The 17,500-nt window shown below is 46.5% G+C and overlaps 1 protein-coding gene across 1 annotated transcript in view; it reads right to left on the bottom strand.

Annotated features, from left to right (window-relative positions):
* l3mbtl3 (L3MBTL histone methyl-lysine binding protein 3) overlaps nt 1-17,500 on the bottom strand; it is a 47,722-nt gene that overhangs the window by 7,742 nt on the left and 22,480 nt on the right. The window contains exons 15-19 of the mRNA XM_062550818.1: nt 15,100-15,214; nt 12,973-13,075; nt 9,364-9,513; nt 7,761-7,886; nt 3,219-3,319 (exon numbers count right to left, since the gene is read on the bottom strand). Coding sequence (XP_062406802.1) covers nt 3,219-3,319; nt 7,761-7,886; nt 9,364-9,513; nt 12,973-13,075; nt 15,100-15,214 — 595 coding nt within the window. The remainder of the gene's footprint in view (nt 1-3,218; nt 3,320-7,760; nt 7,887-9,363; nt 9,514-12,972; nt 13,076-15,099; nt 15,215-17,500) is intronic.

The raw sequence follows: 17,500 nt of genomic DNA on the forward strand, positions 1-17,500 counted from the left end.
TTTCTCTGCTCAAGTCACCTTCTCTGCTTGTACTTCCACTTAACTTATGAATCATAATTTATGGCCTTCCGGAAACTTCAGTGAGTGGACAATACACGATGCTTTCAGCCGGACGGAGGAAGTCTTTTATTCTGCTGTTAATGGTACGCTTGCTAAGGAGAGAAGACATCTTGCTCTGGCCAAAGCGCTGTTCCCAGCCTCTCGACCGACAGCCAGGGTTACTGATGAGAACTGGACTGAACTCGCTTTGAAATTGATACGGGATGAGAAAGGCTTATTTTGAGGGAGTTTATTTTTAAGAGTGTTTGAACGCTAAAGGCAAGGAGCCCAAGTTCAAAATCAGAAGAAAGAAACACACACACACACACACACACACACACACACACACACACACACACACAGAGAGGGAGAAACGATCTGAAACAAGAGACTATTGTGCACAAGATTATATAATGTGAAATGTTTTGACAGATTGGGGACTGAATAATGTTGGAACTGGATGGCCTTCAACTAATATTCTCTGAGAAATCTCAAGCGATAAGCATAAAATAACAGTGACGTCCAGCAGAGTGAGGTCATTTTTCTCTCTCTCAACAGACGCAGCAAAATGAAAACTGCTGTTTGCCTTGGAGCGACAGTTTGAGTGTGAACTCCGTGAACCCTGACAGGTGTCTGTTTATTGTAGCCATTACGGCTCTGATGATATCTGCCGTTTATGTCGTTCACAAACGCTTGGATGGATAGGTTATATTTGGACTGCAATCTCCTCATCATGCCGCACCAGTGAATCGTTGGGATTTTATTTCATGCTTCCCACAAGTGGATATTCATCTATGCACTTCAGACTCAATATACAGTACAGAAGATGCATACACTGATGAATGAATGAAATGAATGTGTTGAAAACAACACGTCTCTGTGTCCAGATAGGCACAACACAGTTTGTGTTGTTTCCAACACATTCGCTTTAAGAGTGTAGAGTCGCCCCAGCGAATCTAACCATCAAAATGGCAGTTTTCGAGATAAAGAAAAGTTGTACTGTAAACGCGCTTTCATTCACCGAGTTCACTTTCAGTGTTTCCTGCAACCCTTTCAATAAACCTGCTTACACCTCTGTTCCTATTCAAGTTAATTTAATCCTAACACAATAGCAGCCCCATAACTCTGCCCTGTAATCTCCTATATTCCAGAGACGGTAAAAATATACGAACCCCTTAATGTATGTTCAGTACAGCTCAGCTGTATCAAAAAGACTACCGTTAAATGAAAACGCAATTTTACTTTTACCTCAGAAGCCATGTGTGTTATGCAATGAGTGTGCATTAGAAAAAAAACATGCATTTGGTGTAAAGGGCCTCCTTAAACGCGGCGTATAGAGACCATAGAGTAAAATATGCGCACGTCGTTATCTTTTCCAAACAGCTTTTATAGGGCCAGTCCTGTAGATGCTGATTCGGTCAATACTGGAAAAGAAATTTCCACAAAAGAAAGAAAGAGAAAAGGAAAGCCCCAGGGCCAAGACCGTTTGATGCCCCCTTTCAACCCCGAGGCTTTCATGCACTGCTGGGGTCTGACGTGACGATCACTATGCCTCTCTCTCTCTATCTCCGTCTCTCTCTCTCCATCTCTGTCTCTCTCTTTTTCTGTCTCCATCTCTTCCTCTCACTCCATCTCCGTCTCTCTCTCTCTGTCTCTCTCTCCATCTCAGTCTCTCCCAGTCCAGCCCCTTAGAGCAGTCTCATTACAGTAGTCACATGGCCTTTCTCTTCACTTGACAAAAGGTCCACACACACACACACACACACACACACACACACACACACAGGTGAGCGGCCTTGAATATTCTACAGAAGCAGAGATACAAAGAAACTCATCTCAAACACACACACACAGATGAAATGAGCACAGTCCTGAAAGTTCTGAAAGAGGGCGAGACTCCTAAAGAGTTTCATGGCAAAAACACACACACACACACGCACCGCGACACACTGAAGAATGTACCAAGGTGAACGGCCTCAACAAAGACACAGAGATGCACAAAGACTCCTGCCCCCTCTCTCTCCCTCTCTCTCCCTCACCCTCACACACACACACACACACACACACACACACACACACACAAAAGAGGTGGAATTCTGGAAGCATGAGTCACCGAAGACAGAGAGAGAGAGAGGAGAGGAACCCAGAGAGGTAGAGAGAAAGAGAGAGAGGAAAGAGAGGGAGATTAGAGAGAGAAAGAGAGAGATGTGAGAGAGGGAGAGACGAAAGAAAGACAGGAGAGAGAGAGAGCGATAAAGAGAAAGAGAGAGATGAGAGAGAGAGGGAGAGGTGACAGAAAGAGAGGAGAGAGAGAGAGGGAGAGAGAGATAAAGAGAAAGAGAGAAATGAGAGAGAGCTAGAGACGAAAGTAAAGAGAGGAGAGAGGGAGAGAGAGATAAAGAGAAAGAGAGAAATGAGAGAGAGCTAGAGACGAAAGTAAAGAGAGGAGAGAGGGAGAGAGAGAAAGAGAGGAAAGAAAGAGAGGAGAGAAAGGAAGAGAGAGAGATTAAGAGACAGCAAGAAAGAAAGAGACGAGACAGAGGAAGAGAGAGAGAGAGAGAGAGAGAGAGAGAGTGAGAGAGAGAGTGAGAGAGAGAGAGAAAGAGCGCGCGCGCGAGAGAAAGAGAGAGAGCAGGTGTGCATGGCAGCAGCTAGGCAGGCAGGCAGGCCGGCGTGTGCTGTATGCTGGGCCTGGAGGAGAGCCCCAGCAGCTGGCTCCTGCAGCAGCATCCCTGAGCACTGAGGGGCCATGAGGCGCCACACCTTCCGCCTCTCAAAGCTTTTATAGATCAGGGGACGGAGCGATTGCACAGAGCCCACGAGGAGGAGTGGAGCTCAGAGATCTGCCCGCTGATGGACACTGAGGGGATTTATTGGCTGCTGAGCTATTGCAAAAGGTAAGGGTAAGGTGGCGGAGTAAAGGTGAAGAAATACTTTAATGGTTATGAGACAGGCAGAGAGCTCTTGGGAGAAATATCAGACTGAAGAAATTAACGTGATGGGAGACACATTAGTGGCTGCAAACAGAGCACACATATGCACCCAAACACACACACACAAAATAAACAACCTCACTTTCTCTCTCTCACACACACACACACACACACACACACACACACACACTAACACTAATACTAACAAACACAGCTGAAAGCGCGCGCGTGAGTGAGTGAGCGTACCTTTGGTTTCGTTAATGGAGGACACCTCGCTCTCCGCCTCCTCCTCCTCCACCACCACCACCGGCTCCTCGACCTTCTTCTGCTTACAAGGTCGCCCCACTCTGTCAGAGGAGACGAGAGAAGAGGAGAGAGAGGGATGAGAGGAAGAATGAGAGTAATGGAAAGCAAAGGAAATGAAAGAGGGGGATGGGGGACTGAAAGGTCAAGTTGGTCAGACGGCTGTGGAGAGCTCCCGGCCAGCCCTGTCGACTACTCGTGCAGCTACGCTACGCTAGGCTAGGCTAGGCTAGGCTCAAGGGGGCTAATGGAGAGAACATTGAGTACGAGGAACTGATAGGCACACACATCAGTGTGCACACCAGCACGTCCACATAAGCAGACGCATACGGGTAGTTGACATCTGGCCAAGAAAAAGTGTTTTTTTTGGAAAACATAATTTTTAAAGAAAAAATACAAATATTTATGTAGTATGGAAACTGTAGTTTCTGAAAATAATAGTGGTCACTCATTTCGTCAATGACCTCACCTATTTTTTCCACGTTTACACTCATCTGCACTGTGAATGTGTCCTATGGTGTGACATTTAAAAAGTACTAAGAAATGATATTGAATAACATTTAAAAATACATGAAACAGAATTGTTCACATTATTAAATCATTCTTTTCTTAAAATTATATTTATTTCACATAAAAGTTCTAATTACAATCATTTTCACCATGAATAGATGAACTTGATTGACTTTTTCCTATGAATGTCGATACATTTTTTTCCGCTAACCTTACAAAACTGTTTGAAATTGTACCTATCTAAGAGGAGCCATTATTGGAGCTCCCCTCATGCCAAACCTGGCTTTTTTTAAAGTACGTTTTGAAATTAAGGATGTTTTTCTGTTGTTTTATGTTTGTCACACTATAGGACAAAATGTCACACTGAAGGACAAAGATAGCTATTGCATGAAGTGAGTCAGAATATATGTAGTGTTTATTGTAACAGTGATAAAGGAGGACATTTGTTGGATAAGTGTTGCTTTTTCCAGGCTATTTTTTTTGATGATAACCCATTGTCAGTCAATAGTAATAGTACTTAACTGTGTTGAACTAATTTGTCGACTATGAAACCACGGTGAAGTTTCAGTTTGTCTATGAGTTCAAATAATAGGTGAGTGCAGATGCATGTAGGCTAAACTCTGCTAGTCACAAGTAAAGCAAGGTTTAGTGGAATCCCTGTTCCATATAGTCTTGTGTGCATGCAGATTCCTTCAAATGTGCTGCTGTGTGAAGTTGCATTGTTTGCTGTTGAAGGAAATGATAGATATTATTCTCATTGTTTTAAAGGATGTTACGCCCAAAACACACCCATGACTGATTAAGAGACATAAGAACAACCCTTTTGTGTCCGGCACCTGACAAAATCACACCATTAAATTAGTTAATGTGGACTGCCATGCCTTTAATGTCTATAAACGTTGTGCTTCTGACCATCCGTTTTTGATCGCCAAAAGAGGGACCATAATCCTCAATAGGGAAATTCCATTTTAAAACATTGCGTTACATTCATGAAGTACACTCTATCTAAAACATCCCTACTGAAAAATAGCAAGAAACCATGTTGATGTTGGTAGCTGGTTTTAGCTGTTTTTTGCTGGTTTTCCTCCAGCTATTGCTGGTCTTTGCTGGTATAACTGGTTAGGCCACCAGGTGGACATGCTGGCGTGACCATCTAAGGAAGCTGGTCATGCTGGTGTGACCAGCCTGTCGTGTGGGATACAGCTGGTGTGAGATGGTCATGCTGGTGACCAGCCTGCCAAGCTTGACATTGTAGGTGTAAGATGGCCATACTGGTTTGCTAGTATGACCAACATAAGCTGGCATGACCAGTAAAAACCAGTAATGTAGACCAGCAACACCAACTAAAATGACCAGCGTGAGATGGTACGACAAGCAAAACCAGCAGAATTACCATCGTAAGCTGCAGGTATGTTTTTGCATGACTTTTGCTGGTCTATAGCTGGTTAACCATCATAGGTGGTCAAACAAGCTGGTTAACAAGCTGGTCAACCAGCAAACCACCCTAAGCTGGTCAGGCTGTTTTTTCAGCTGTTAGAGCAGTTTTTAATCATACTTGACACAATTATCTACAATGACATTCTATTCGTTGGTGGCAACACTGGAAGTTCCAGGGCAGGTTGGGCCACAGGTCCTGCAGGGAGGTTCTTTCTGTTATAAAAAAAAAAAGTTTTAGATTCATGTACTTTATATTATAGTTGCTTTAGTAACACTTCAGAACATTGTATGTCGTCTCTAAAATAGCAATAAATATTTGAATTTAAGTCATTATAAGTGTCACACCAAAGGACATTTCCTGTCACACCAAAGGACATTTAAGCTTTTGTGGCAGTTAATGACCATGCTAATACTAACTGAGCTGTCATTAGCAACTGGCATCATGCATTTGCATAATATTACATAGTCCTGCTGTTAAAAATACAAATTTTAATACAAAAATGGCATTTAGGGGTGTCACACCAAAGGACAAAAAAACTTAACAACTTCAGTGGTCTGAAAACATAATTGAATATTTGAACAACTCTTGAGAGAAATTCTCACCATGTTCACTGCTCCAGGGCTTCATTGGGGTCTTCAGTCACATGACCTTGAATGGGGTCTTTCAACTAAATGTATTTGTCCATGATTTTGGCCAACTTAACATCAGGTTATTGCATAACACCAAAGGACATTTTTTTCTGTGACGAACTTTACGGAGTTCCTACCATTTTAGAAATGTATGTATGGGAAAAGTGATTGCCACTTAGTAAAATAGACACTTGCACAATTATGCCAGGAGCGTTCATTAAAAATTTGAAACATTATTTCCTCTATTTATAAAAGTTAATATTTATATGATTATGTTGTCTACCATCACACCATAGGACAATTGTAAGGTTTGGCTCAAAGTTCTGAAAAGCGATAAATAACTCAGGTATTAAAACAACAAATTCATGTAAAGCAAGAAAATGTTTAACCTTTTACAGTATTTTAAAATGTGAAAATGTGAAATTAATTGTGTTTTATCTTCTGTGACGGTGAAAAAGCCACGTCATGTCATCTACCCATACACAGGCAGACACGTTCCACATAGGCAGACGCATACGCAGGTGCCAAGAGAGAAGATCTTTCTCCTTTTTTTTTCTCTCTCTCGCTCACTCTCTCTCTCTCTCTCTCTCTCTCACACACAGGTACCAAGAGAGATCTCTCTCCTTCCGTCCGTCGGTCTCTTTCCCTCTCTCTGTCTCTCAGACACAGACACCTTGGCGCTGGTTGCTGGTGCTCTGAGGATGTTATTTCCAGAGCTGGAGCTCAAAGCGGAGAGCCCTCAGATCCCTGCTGCTTAGCCAGAAGCCACAGGCTCTCCAGGAGCCCCTACTGCAGTGCACAGAGACCCTACCCACACCATCCACACAGTAGCAGTCACAAGCTACGGACCAGGCATGCTCCTTCAATCAAAGACCCTCCACGTTTTTTTGTTGTTGTTGTTTGTGAGACGGATTTGATATAGGGCACACAATGTAAATTGCTGCTCTATATAAACTCTAATGACATAATAACAGAGGCTGTTTGCATGTATATCTGTCAGACACGCGCCGGATTCATTCTTTTGGCGCCGACCTTGGCTCGACCTTGACTGCCAATCTATCTCATTATGCTCGGTACACATTTGGTCAGACACAACCAGCAGCAGCAGTTCCTTGAGGAGGTGAAGTAGTCGGGCCTGAGTGGGTATGTTCAATCCCAGAATAAACATTTAACTGCAGTCCTGGAGTTTGAACGTGCCTTAGGCCTATGACAGGTCTGGATGTGTGATGAGAAACTACAGGATAAACACGCATGAGAGAGGTGTGAGGGTGTCAGACACAGACACAGACATAGACATAGACACACACACACACACACACACAGAGACACGGCGCTGGAGTGTGTCTCATTCAGCTTGAGCGACTGCCAGTTGAGGTGTGACAAATCAGACGAGCTGATGAGATGACTCCTATGAGAGGCGTCTATGGGAGAGGTAGCCCCAGCACCCCTCACAGCGCTGTAGCACACACAGGTGGATGCACACACACACACACACACACACACACACACACACATATTTTAATGATGCCTATTCCATATGAAACAGCTGAAGATTAATATTCAAACGGACACAGAGACACATACTCATATGCAGACCTACAAAGGCCACACCAATCAACACACACACACACACGCATGCACACATAGACACACACACACGCGCGCGCGCGCGCACACACACACACGCATGCACACATAGACACACACACACGCGCGCGCACACACACACACACACACACACATATCTGCACACACATACGCACATGCACAAATACACACACACACACACACACACACACACACACACACACACACATATCTGCACACACATGCACAAATACACAAACACACACACAAACACACGCACATTACACACACATACGCACATACACAAATACACACACACACCGTCTCTTTGGCTCCGTCCCTGCAGGCTTCTTGAGGGGTGGCTCCATGGAGCTGGGCGCAGCGCTGGGCTTCTCTGGACGTCCAGGCCTCTCCTGGTGACCCAAGCTTGGGCCAGCGGACTGCTTGCTGTGGGGCAGAGGAGACACATGTGAGGGCATGGCAGAGCAGCAGTAAACGCCACTGAACCACCTGGGTGCAATACCCGCCGTTAAGAGTCTGCGTCACTTTGGATGACTGTCTGCTAAAATATCAGTCAATTTAACTTCAACGTGTGGCTTTGGGGTGCTGTGACTGCTTGCTGTGGAGCAGAGGGGAGATACAGTATGTAGCTCACAAGTCTAGCATCTCCTCTTAAAAACACAGTGTGGTGCTGCTGTGTGCGTCATAAGAGAGGAGTTTAGTTCCCCTTGTTGGTATTTTTGAAGTGTGACTGACGAAAGAGAGAAATATAAAACGTTGACTTCAGTGTTAGACGACTGAGAGGTGGTGGTGTGGTGTGTGTGTGTGTGTGTAGGGGTGGGGTGGGGGGTGAGAGGGTGAGAGGCCTGTTCTGAGCACACAATTAACACTCACTAACACAGAACAGAGATCTGCGAAAACATCCAAGTGACTTTCTGGATTCTTAACCTTGAAAGACATTTCAAAACTCATCCACCCAATCAACAGCAGCCATGTTCAAGAGGGCGAATATAAAACGTGAGTGGTTTTTAGAGCCAGCCAGAGCAGCATGGAAGAATACAGTGGAGAAAGAGAAGAGGGTCCAACTGACCAGGACTGGACACAAGGGCATCTTGTCACAAGCACACCTGCCATCCAGGCACTGCAGGCTGTATATGTATACTGTTTTTCTTGCATATTTGCTGTGGTTTACCACTAACTAACTAACTAACTAACTAACTAAACAAACAAACAAACAAACAAACAAAATCATAAATGCACCACGCCTCTATCCACGTGTCACCAGTACAGCTGTATCATCAGACTTCACAGCAGTGTGCAGAGCAGCAGCATCAGAGAACATCACAGATCACAGACCGCCAGAGCAACGCAACGGTGGAGCTTTTCCTCCAGCAGCACAGCGAGCCTCAGCCCAGTTACTGCTCAGCCCCCTCTCACGGACACGTCAGCTCAGCTCCCATTCGAGAATTACAGTACAGCGCTGCAGCACACCAGCCCAAATCCACAGCCCACAGAACAGTGTGCAGTCAAAAATAAACGTCAAATAACCGCAGATCAATAAACCTTTTCAAACTATTCCTAGAGGGTTCTGCGGTTGAAACGTTCAGAACTAACACAGATAACTTTACGAAAATGAATAAACCTTTAGCGTGATGTTCTACAAAATGACTTGTCGAAAACCTTTTTTCTGTCCCCAAGTAACAATTAGCTCAATTTTGTTGTCACCGGGAATGCCTTTGAAACAGCACTCAACTGTTAACTGTAGTTGTTCTTTACATGTACTATACAAATTAATCCACAATGACATTGCCACTGACATTAGAAACGCACATGTTTGTTAACGCCGTTGAGAGGGTCTATCACAACATCACAGAGTGCTGCTTCACCTGTCCACTTCCTGTTTCCCCCGTGCCCAGGTACTTACTCTGCCGTGCTGGCGGACGTCTCGGGGCCGGGCTCCACCCTCCTGGGCCTGCCCACGCCGGGCGCGCTGCCGGGCATCTCCCCGCTCAGCCGGTCGGGCAGCACCGAGTCCTTGTTGATGTTGATGTCCGAATACGGGCACCCCACCGCACTGAAACAGAACCAGAAGACAGTTGCTCGCGCGGTCAGGGAGATATGAGAAGAGCAGAGGTGTTAAAGTCCAACTTCAGAGAGTAAAAGTCCTGCCATGTATTGGTTCTACCTGTGCGCTTAGCGCAGGTGATTTCACTAACTAGCTGATCTACCTGGCTTAATAGTTAATTAAGTGAATCAGCTAATTATAATTAAAAATGTGACAGGACTTTCACTCTCTGAAGCTAGACCTTTACACCTCTGGAGATGAGGAGAGGGGTGATAAGTCCCTACAAAGGACCGGGTCTGCCAATTTAACAGCTGTGTGAAGAGTCTTCATTACTTCTTGGAGAGGTTGGTTTGACTTGTGAAGCTTGTTTGAGGGGTGTAGGCTATGTCTCACCAAAAAACCCCAAAGGCACACTGCTTTTTATAATTAAAAAGCCTTTCATTTAGGTGGGCTTGCGCGTTGCGACAGCTTGTGGCTTCGTCAGAGCATGAGTCTTCATTACGTTTACATGGAGGTGCATGTTTTTCTGTCTCTGGTTACCAGGGGGAAGAGTGAAGCACGGCCTTCGCTGTGGCTTTAACTACAGTATGTACAGTATCTGCCAGTCAGTGACTCAGAAAGATGGAATTATTCACAATGTCAATTCACCTGTGAAAGTGTACTCTTCTGCGCCTTCTGAATTGAAGCATGACTCACCACTGCTGTTCTTTATGCCAGATTACAGAGCATAAAAAACATAAATAAATCGATAAAAACAGCATCTCCATCCTAGGCAGGGTATCTTTCTATAATACCAAACAGGGGCCTTGCCGCTTTAAACCCCAAAGAGCCAAACACGATGCATTTCTCATCATCAATAGATAAATAGGCAATGCTCAGATTCAGTGTTGGGCTCACTGTTTACCTGATGGCCCCCCACTGAGGTAAGAGAGCACTTTCCCCATTCCTCAAGAGGTGCATTCACACTGGCGCAGGTCTACTGCAGAGGAGAATTCTTCCTGGATTAGAGCTATTAGCATATAAATATGTGGATGTTGAAATAACATCACAGCGCTGTGTGTGTGTGTGTGTGTGTCAGTGTGTGCGTGTGTGTGAGTGTGTGCGGGAAGACTCTCTGTGGGGAGAGGAACTCAGGTGAGCTTTGTTTCCGCTGTTATCAATTCCTTCTGCCTTTCTTCTTCCCCTCCAATGCAGTCTGTCTTGCTCTCTTTTCTCTTCTGTATTTCCTCCCCCTCCTGTTGTTGTGTGCATCTCTTATTGTGTCTGCCCTCTACTATTCTCTCTCTCTCTCTCTCTCTCTCTCTCTCTTGTTATCAGTTCTTCATTCTTCTCTGGCTGCTGTCAGCCAGCCTTAGCATAATGAGACATCTTGAGTCATTATCTCTCGCCTAAAGTTCTCCTCCAGCTGCCCACTAAATATTCCCTCATTTACAAACAAACAAACAAACAAACAAAAACACAAATAAACAAACAAAGCCAGGCTAACAGCACTGGTCTGTCATCCAGAATACCCCCCCCCCCCCCCCCACGCACACACACACACACACACACACACACACACACTAAATGTCAAGTGACCTCCTCCGGTCCCTTCTTAATTAGGCTTAGTCACATCTCCTACAAGGGCTTTGGCAGACACTGAGCCACAATATGAGTGTCAACAACAACAGGTAAACAACCGGTAAACAACAAGTACTGAAACTGCCTGGCACACTGGACGAGTGCTAGAATTGCTAATTAAAACAAAAGAGTGATAAAATATAATGCTTCAGTCACGTCGCCCAAGAATGATAGCCTTAAAAAAAACACTACGGAGTAGCTCACATGATCACAACAGGACGATTCTCCACTTTCCTCCTTCATCCATATGGCTGAGCCAATTAGCACATTTGGAGAGGCAGGTGGTGGAAATAACGGTGGATTTCAGGCAGGCCGAGGCCATCGCAGGAGTTTCACTCTCCGTGCGTGCAGTCTCACATCACTGGCAATGAAGCCCAGAGAGGTCCAGAGACTCCAAATGATGAAGTCTGGAGGGGTGTGTGTGCGTGTATGTGTGTGTGTGTGAGAGAGAGAGTGTTTCTTGTCTCCTTTGAGAGGCACTGCTTTGAGGAATGGCTGCTGTGTTCAGAACCCCTCAGATTGTCGGCAGGCTCTCTGAGCTGACGCCTCGTTGCCGGGAGTCACTAGGGGGCTGGTGGGGGGGTTTTCTGCATACGGGAGCACATTTACAGCCTTGGATGTGGAGCGGGAGGTGGAGGTGTCTCTGCAAGACTTGGGTGGCTTTTTGCTAATGTTCTTTTGTGCATAAGAGTGTGTGTGTGTGTGTATGTGTGTTCAAGTGTGTGTGTGTGTGACACTCAGTATAAATTAGTGTGTGCTATTACGTCTGTATACGTGTGCCTGTGTGTGTGTGTGTGTGAATTGAAGGCAGAAAAGAGAGAGCTGAGAAGATAAGTAAGTGATTACAATCAGTGTGAAGTGAGCTGGATGAGACTGGCGAATGCACAGCAAATGCTCACTTCTATCAGTGTGCTGTGGTCGCAAAACAGCCAATTAGGACGGCCGCTCTGCACGCGCTCCGTAGCATTTCATAGCAAGAGCTCTGCACTCAGGTGTAGCTCATGCACTACCCCCCACGCACACACACACACACACACACACACACACACACACACACTCACAAGGACAATCAGTGCTCCGGTCCTTGTGCCAGTAATGAAGGAGGATATGCATTAGAGTCTGCTGACAAGCAGAGAAGTGTAGTGTGTAAGTCATCTTCAGCAGGAGAGGGTGCACAACAGGGCTTTCCATTACTGTACATTACAGAGATAACAGAGCTTCTCACATCAATCAGGAGGGATATCTCTCTATCACTCTTTTGAGTCCTTGAGTAAAAACAACCTGTTTTGTCGACTTCAGGTCTATAAAAGATCTTTGTTTACCAAAAAAAGCTCTGTTTTTCCAATGGAAAGTAGTGACCAGATGTTTGAACATAGTGCATGGCGAGCTGACCACAAGAATTTCTCTATGTGCCTATTGTGCCAGCAGCCAGACCAACGGATACCCTGTGTGTGCTGAATTACTGATGCTAGGCAGGTGTGGGCTTGGTTAGTAGCCTACTCAGATGGGAGAACTCCTTGGAAAACTAAGTTGCTGCTGGAAGCGGGTTGGTGTTCCACCGTGTCTGCCTGCCATGCATCACCCAGGTGGGGCTACACCCCGCTGCTGGTTAGTGGGGTTCCCCTTTCACTGTGTAGTGCTCTGGGTGCCTTGATAAAGTCGTTGTTGTTGTTGTTGCTACTGTTACAGTATATCTCCACACAACATCTAGGCGAGTGAATCCAATTATCCGAGCACAGTGCACCCTCTCCAACCGATGACCATGGGGGGCAGCCCAGGCCCTGTAGGAGGGAGTGGACCCACGCGTGCGGGGAGAGGGCGGAGAGGGAGAGGAACGGGACGGCTCACCTGTGGTGTCCAGAGTAGCGAGCCCCTTTGATGTGGCCCACGCCCTTACAGCCGGGGGTCGGGCAGCCGCCCTGCTCCGACGACTCAAACATCTCCTGTGGACCTGGGGTACAGAGAGAGAGAGAGGGGGAGAGAGAGAGAGAGAGAGAGAGAGAGGGGGAGAGAGAGAGAGAGGGAGAGAGAGGGAGAGAGAGGGAGAATATGTTTAGATAGATAGAAAAGCAAGAAGAGGAACAAGGGATGGAGAAAGGGAGACATAGAGAGAGAGAGAGGGGGGGGGCAGAAAGAGAATATGTTTAGATAGATAGAAAAGCAAGAAGAGGAACGAGGGATAGAGAAAGGGAGACAGAGATAAAGGGAGAGAGACGGTATGTTTAGATAGATGGATAGATAGATAGAAACGCACAGAAGAAGAGGGACGGAGTGAGGGAAAGAGAGAGGGGGATAGAGAGAGGGAGGGAGAGAGATATGGAGAGGGAGTGAGAGAGAGTATGTTTAGATAGATAGATAGATAGATAGATGAATAGATAGAAAAGCACAGAAGAGAACAGAGGGATGGAGAGAGAGGGAAGTGTGAGAGAGAGGGATGGGGGAGAGGTGTGAGGTGAGCTTTAACAGTGCTCATGTAATTAACAGAGGGCTCACACACACACACACACACACACACACACACACACACACACACACACACACACACACACACGAGAATAGCTCCCTCATCTATATCCTTAATTGGCTATGAAATCAGACAGGCATATTATGTGGTCAATCCCACATGCTCAAAGTACTCAGTGTGTGGAGGGAGAGGTAGTGGGAGAGGGGGACTGAGAACACACTATTAGGACACATCGACCTGGCACTCACACACACACACACACACACACACACACAAATTCTCTATCGCTCTCTAACAAACACACACTTTCACTCTCCCTCTCTCTCTAACACACACACACACACACACACACACACACAAAAACACATACTTTCTCTCTCTCTCTCCCTCTCTCAAGTGCTTTCTCTATCTCGGCCTTTTCTTCTTCTCTCCTCTCCGTTCCTGAAAAGGCAGGAACGCGCTCAAGACCTGCCGACAGACAGCCCGTTTCTCTGCATTCACAACGGCCTCGTTGTTACCATGGATACCGATGCAGAAGGAAGAAATTAGCAGAGAGAGGTGGCGGAGAGAAAGGCTCATTGTTCCCTCTCCACCTTCACCACTGAACACAACTGACCTGAGATATCGGAGTGACTAGGAGGGAGTGGAAGACATAACAACTAATGGAAAGATAAGAAAGAAGGAATGGAAAGAGAGAGAGAGAGAGAGAGAGAGAACCAGAGACAGGCACTAGGTTTTGTCTTGCCAGGTTTGGCAGGCAAACGAATGAGAAAAGACCAAATGGACAGACAGTCAAATGGTAAGTGGAGAGAGGGAGAGAGAGAGAGAGAGAAAGATGGAGAGAAAAAGCACTCAACTCCATCAGCCATCTATCTCTGTGTGTGTGTGCTTTTTTCTGCCCTCGTAAAGAGCTCTTTATAAGAAACAGGCCTCCTTCACCTGCACACCAGGGCTACAATCAGGACCAATCAATGGCTAGACAGAAGCCCTTGCCACTCGCCACACATCCTTATTTACACCAGGCCTGGGCACGCACACACACACACACACACACACACACACACACACACAGATGGAGGTGCTCTCAGCATGCCCCATCTCACAGAGAACTAGTGATAGATAGAGAAAGAGAGGGAACATCTAATTAAGAAGGGAGACATTGACAGAGGCATTTGGACAAAGCTAGATGGAGAGAGAGAGAGAGAGAGAGAGAGATGGATGGGGGGCAGAATGGCTGACAGAGGCAGATGAGGGGAGATAAGGAAGGAGAGTGAGGGAGAGGCAGAGAGAGAGAGGGAGAGATATGGAGAAATGGAGAGAGAGATAAAGGAGAAAGAAAGATAGAGAGGGGGAAAGAGAGATGAAGAGAGAGAAAGATATGAAGTGATGTGAGAGAGAAAGAGAGAGAGAGAGAGAGAGAGACAGTGGGAGGGGGAGTAAGAAAGAGAGATGGAGAGAAGGGTGTAGCATTGGCAGGCTGCAGGCCAGATGGGTGACTCAGGGCTACTCACTGATAGGGGGCTGGAGAGGGTGTCCAGTCTTGGCACACCAGCCCGCCGGGTGGAGATCTGGACTGTCCGTGTCCACCCAGTAGTCATACTCATCTGTCCAGCCGTCAAAATGGATCTAAACAGACAGAGAGAGGGAGAGAGAGAGAGATGGAGAGAGAGAGATGGAGAGAAAAGGGGAGAGAGAGAAGAGAAAAGAGATGGAGAGAGAAAGGGAGAGATGGAGAAAAGAGAGAGAGAAGAGAGAAAGGGAGGGAGAGATGGAGATACAGTAGATAGTCAGTGTGTTGATTAATGCATATGTCAACTGTGTTTATTTCAGCTCTCTATTGTGCTTTTATCACAATGCCAGGAAGCAAAACGCCTGTCAAAACAACATGTGAATTTGAATTGCAGAAAGTCACCAACCTGCAGGACTGTAAACAGACACACAGGGTGTGATAGCAATCGAATACAAGCTGAGACAAATGCGTGTTTACAAACCCATCAGAGAGAGAGAAAGGGACCAGACAAGCACTGAGGGAGAGGAGAGGAGAGGGAGGCAAGCGGAGAGAACAGCTGTCTCCTGATAGACACACACACACACACACACACACACACACACACACATAAACACTCTCAAATCAAGGCAAGAGAGGAACATAACAAGATGTTTCGTTTGAGTGTGCGCGTGTGTGTATGTGTCTATCTATCACACGTGTAAGATTTAAGACGTACATTTTCTGTATCAGTGATTGACAGAGACAAACATAGCATATGAACTGAGTACTAATGACTCTCTGCATGTGTGTGTGTGAGTGTGTGTGTGTGTGTGTGTGTGAGTGAGAGTGACAGACAGTGCATCAAACTCCCCCTCTCCCACGAGGCTGCCTCATCAAAAGCGAGACGCCACACCAACTCGCCTGACGACTGTGGACACTCGATAGTGGACCGCCAGACTCCTGAGCACCCCAGGGACTGTGGCTGTGATTACATGTGAAGACTGAGACACACACACACACACACACACACACAGTCTCTCTCCCCCTCCCTCTCTCTCCCCCTCCATCTCACACACACACACACACACACACACACACACACACACACACACACACACACACACACCGTCTCTCTCCCCTTCCCTCTCTCTCTCTCTCTCCCCACACACACACACTCTCTCCCTCTCCCCACACACACACACGCACACACACTCGCCACACTCAATCACGGCTATTGGCCGCGCTTTTCGACCGGCATCTATTGACGCAGCACGGAGGCGCCTGGATGCGCTAGCGAGCGGTGCTGCGCGGTGCGCGGGGCACACAAAGGCGTGTAGGCTGCTTTTCACAGAGAGCAGGAGGGGATGCCAATGGCCAAACCGGAGCAGCGTGTGGAAGTGTGAAATTGCTTGCGGAGGTGATTAGAGTGGGTGGCAATGGGAGCAGGAGGAAGAGGATGGAGGAAGAGGATGGAGGGATGGAGGAGGAGGAGGAGGAGGATGAAGAGGTGTGAGAGAGAGGAGATGGAGGGGTGAGAGGAGAACGGAGTGGTGCAGAGAGGTGGCAAGGGACGGAACAGAGAGAGACTGAGAAAAGGAGAGAGAGAGAAAAATATACTAGACAGGTTTATGTTATGTGGTACAAGAGACTACAGTAGATGTATACAGTATGCAGAACTTGGTGGGTAAATACTGTGAACTAAAAGCCAAAAACCCTGACATTGACAGGGGAAGAGATTAGAGGGAAAGAAATGAAAAGACAATGGAGAGAATGGAAAAAGAGAGAGAAAAGGAGAGGGGGATAGTGTAGAAGAACAGAGGTGTAGTCCTGAGGCTGATGCTGGGTGTGAGAGTGTCAACAGAGGCCTCACAGGAGGAGGAGGAGAGGAGAGGAGAGGAGAAGTGAGGAGAGGAGAGGAGAGGAGAGGAGAGGAGAGGAGAGGAGAGGAGAGGAGAGGAGAGGAAGATTAAACTAGCTGAACTGCACTGTGTTAACGCAAAAAGTAAGGAAAGAGTCGGAGGGGAGGAAAGTAGAACACAGACAGAGGAACAGGGAGAGAGAAAGACAGAGAGAGAGAAAAAGAGAGAGAGAGAAAGAGAGAGAGAGAGACAAAGAGAGAGAGAAGGGTAGTGGCAGTGGGCTGGGAGACAGAGAGTTGTGGATGATGAGGACATGGTGGCCGTGGCAAATCAATGAAACAATCTGGACGGACATCTGTCCACAGGATAGAGAGGGAGAAAGAGAGTGACAAGGTCAAGAAGAGAATGCAGGAGGGGGAAAAAGAGAGAGAGAAGTAAGGGTGAAAAAGGATTGAGTGAGAAAGAAAGAGAGTGAGGATGAAGGAGTCAGTGAAAGAGAAAAGCATACAGAAAGAGTGACAGAGAACGAACACAAGAGAGAGAGAGAGTGAGAGAGAGAGAGAG

The sequence above is a fragment of the Sardina pilchardus genome, chromosome 12 (genome assembly GCF_963854185.1).
Source record: "Sardina pilchardus chromosome 12, fSarPil1.1, whole genome shotgun sequence".
Classification (NCBI taxonomy): domain Eukaryota; kingdom Metazoa; phylum Chordata; class Actinopteri; order Clupeiformes; family Clupeidae; genus Sardina; species Sardina pilchardus.